At 51.3% G+C, this 1,982-nt stretch overlaps 1 protein-coding gene across 1 annotated transcript; it reads left to right on the forward strand.

Annotated features, from left to right (window-relative positions):
- Positions 1-497: 497 nt before the first annotated feature.
- Positions 498-919, forward strand: H310_12617 (hypothetical protein; the record flags this gene model as incomplete). The annotated part of the gene is made up of 2 exons (XM_008879766.1): positions 498-589; positions 676-919. 2 exons carry the CDS (start codon positions 498-500, stop codon positions 917-919), a joined length of 336 nt encoding a protein of 111 aa, XP_008877988.1.
- Between the last annotated feature and the right edge of the window lie 1,063 nt (positions 920-1,982).

Below are 1,982 nucleotides of genomic sequence, written 5' to 3' on the forward strand. Positions count from 1 at the left end.
TTTGTGCTGGGCAGCGGCGTACGCCAAGGGGATTCGATCTCGCCAGCATTTTTTGTGCTATTAATTGAACCTTTACTGGTATATTTGCGAGTCAAGCTCTCCCACTTGGGCATCTCAACGCCGACTCATCGACATCTAACGATTGCCTTTACCGACGACGTCACGGGCCTGCTGCATTCCCTGGAAGACTCAGCAATTTTTCTGGCGTGTGTTCAAGAGTTTTGCTCTGCTACCGTGATGAAGCTCACGTCAGCAAGACAATTGTGATCCTTTTCTGGCCAACATACCCTGAAAACCTTGTTGCTACTGTTCATTAACTACAAGGTCCCAAGTTTATTCAGCGCACTGAAAAATATCGCTGGCTTGGAATCCAAGTAGGACCGGACATCACCGATGAAGACCGGTATCGCGCCATCGTTCAAGCAATTTTAAGTAACTGCAACCTCTGGAAGTACCGTTCAAGAACTTTACATGGCCGTGTGGTCATTTTGCAGACCATGGTGCTTCCCCTGCTGTGGTATACTGCAGTGACTTGCCACGCCCCCGACTCGGTGGTGTCGGAAATTGAAGACATTGCCCTCGACTTCGTGTATGGCCGACTCCACAAGCAAGGGCTCGTCGCAAACCACCTTCTTAAGACTTGGCTGCACCGACCGCGCTCTCATGGCGGCCTAGGCATGCCAAATATTGCTACCTGCTCCGGCTACGCACCATGGTCAAGGTTCTCGCTCACCAAGGCGCGTCAACTATCGTTTTGCCTTGGTTGGATCCCATTGTCGACCTCATGCACCAAGTTGTGTCGCCCGCTGGCCATGGCCTGGATATTCTTTTCCTTCCCATTCCAAGACAAGCACGAAGCACCGAGTCGTCTGCTCTCACTTGGTCGTTTCTGGTCAACCTTTCGCCTATTTCTACTTAGGGGCCGTCTAACTCCTGTGTACTTGGCATGACTACATTGCCCCCCGAAGACTCAACGTCCAAGACGACTATTCCAAGCTTCACACACCTCTCTGGCTCGACGCAAGACTAGCGAACACCATTTAAAGTGTCAACCTTCTTGCGGCAAGCCGGGTCTCGAGCTCTACGTGTCGTATGGACTTTTATCCATGGCGGATTTTCACCGGCACTTCAACGGCAATCCCACAGAAGCAAGTCTTTCTGAATCCCTGCGGGCAAGCGAAATTACAAGCTACAAGACTTCAGCACGACAACTTCTGGCCAAACTCCCTCGACTCAGCTCTTGGCGAGAAGACTTGATCGCAACCATACCGCGTCAAGTGCTGGCTCCGACATTGTCTTGGCGAATTACTGTCCCTTAAGTACAAGACCCCCTGCCACTGAAGTCCTTGAAGGACTAGCACCTTTTCTCACTCCTTATGAAAAAAGCTCCACCGCCAGACGCTATGGACGCGACTGTCCCTTCCAGAGCCGCCGCTGTTGTCGGTCTGGAAGTTCGAACTCAAGCAAGACAGGATTTTAGTGCCTGTCTTCGCCGACGTGAAGTTCCGACTACAACACAACGCGCTGTCTTTCGGCTACAAGCATCAATGGAACCCGGACCGCCATTCCCAGTTCCCGATCGGCCGCCGCTCCCTGGAAACTGCGCAACACTTGTTTTGGCTATGCCCTGAAGCCCAACAACTTGGACATTTTTACTTCAAGGATTGCGAGTTTGGTCAAGCATCCCATCACTTGGGAACAAATTGTCTTCGGCTCCTACATGGCCCTACCCCTGAAGCGCCACTTAAAGCCCATGAAGACATCAAGACTCTTTTTCACATCACCCGAAGTGTTGTCCTGCGCATGCTTTGACTCCAGCGAAATGCGCTGGTCTTTGGCCACATCCAAGAACCAAATTTCCAGCGGGTCAAGATCTTGTCGGCCAACTACATCAAGACCCATATACTTAGCCATTTTGGCAAGTTATGGTTTCAGGGGCAATTTTCCGACTTGTTGGACCACATTTTCAGTCTCACCGCAGC

The sequence above is a fragment of the Aphanomyces invadans genome, assembly GCF_000520115.1.
Source record: "Aphanomyces invadans strain NJM9701 unplaced genomic scaffold supercont1.41, whole genome shotgun sequence".
Classification (NCBI taxonomy): Eukaryota; Oomycota; class Saprolegniomycetes; order Saprolegniales; family Verrucalvaceae; genus Aphanomyces; species Aphanomyces invadans.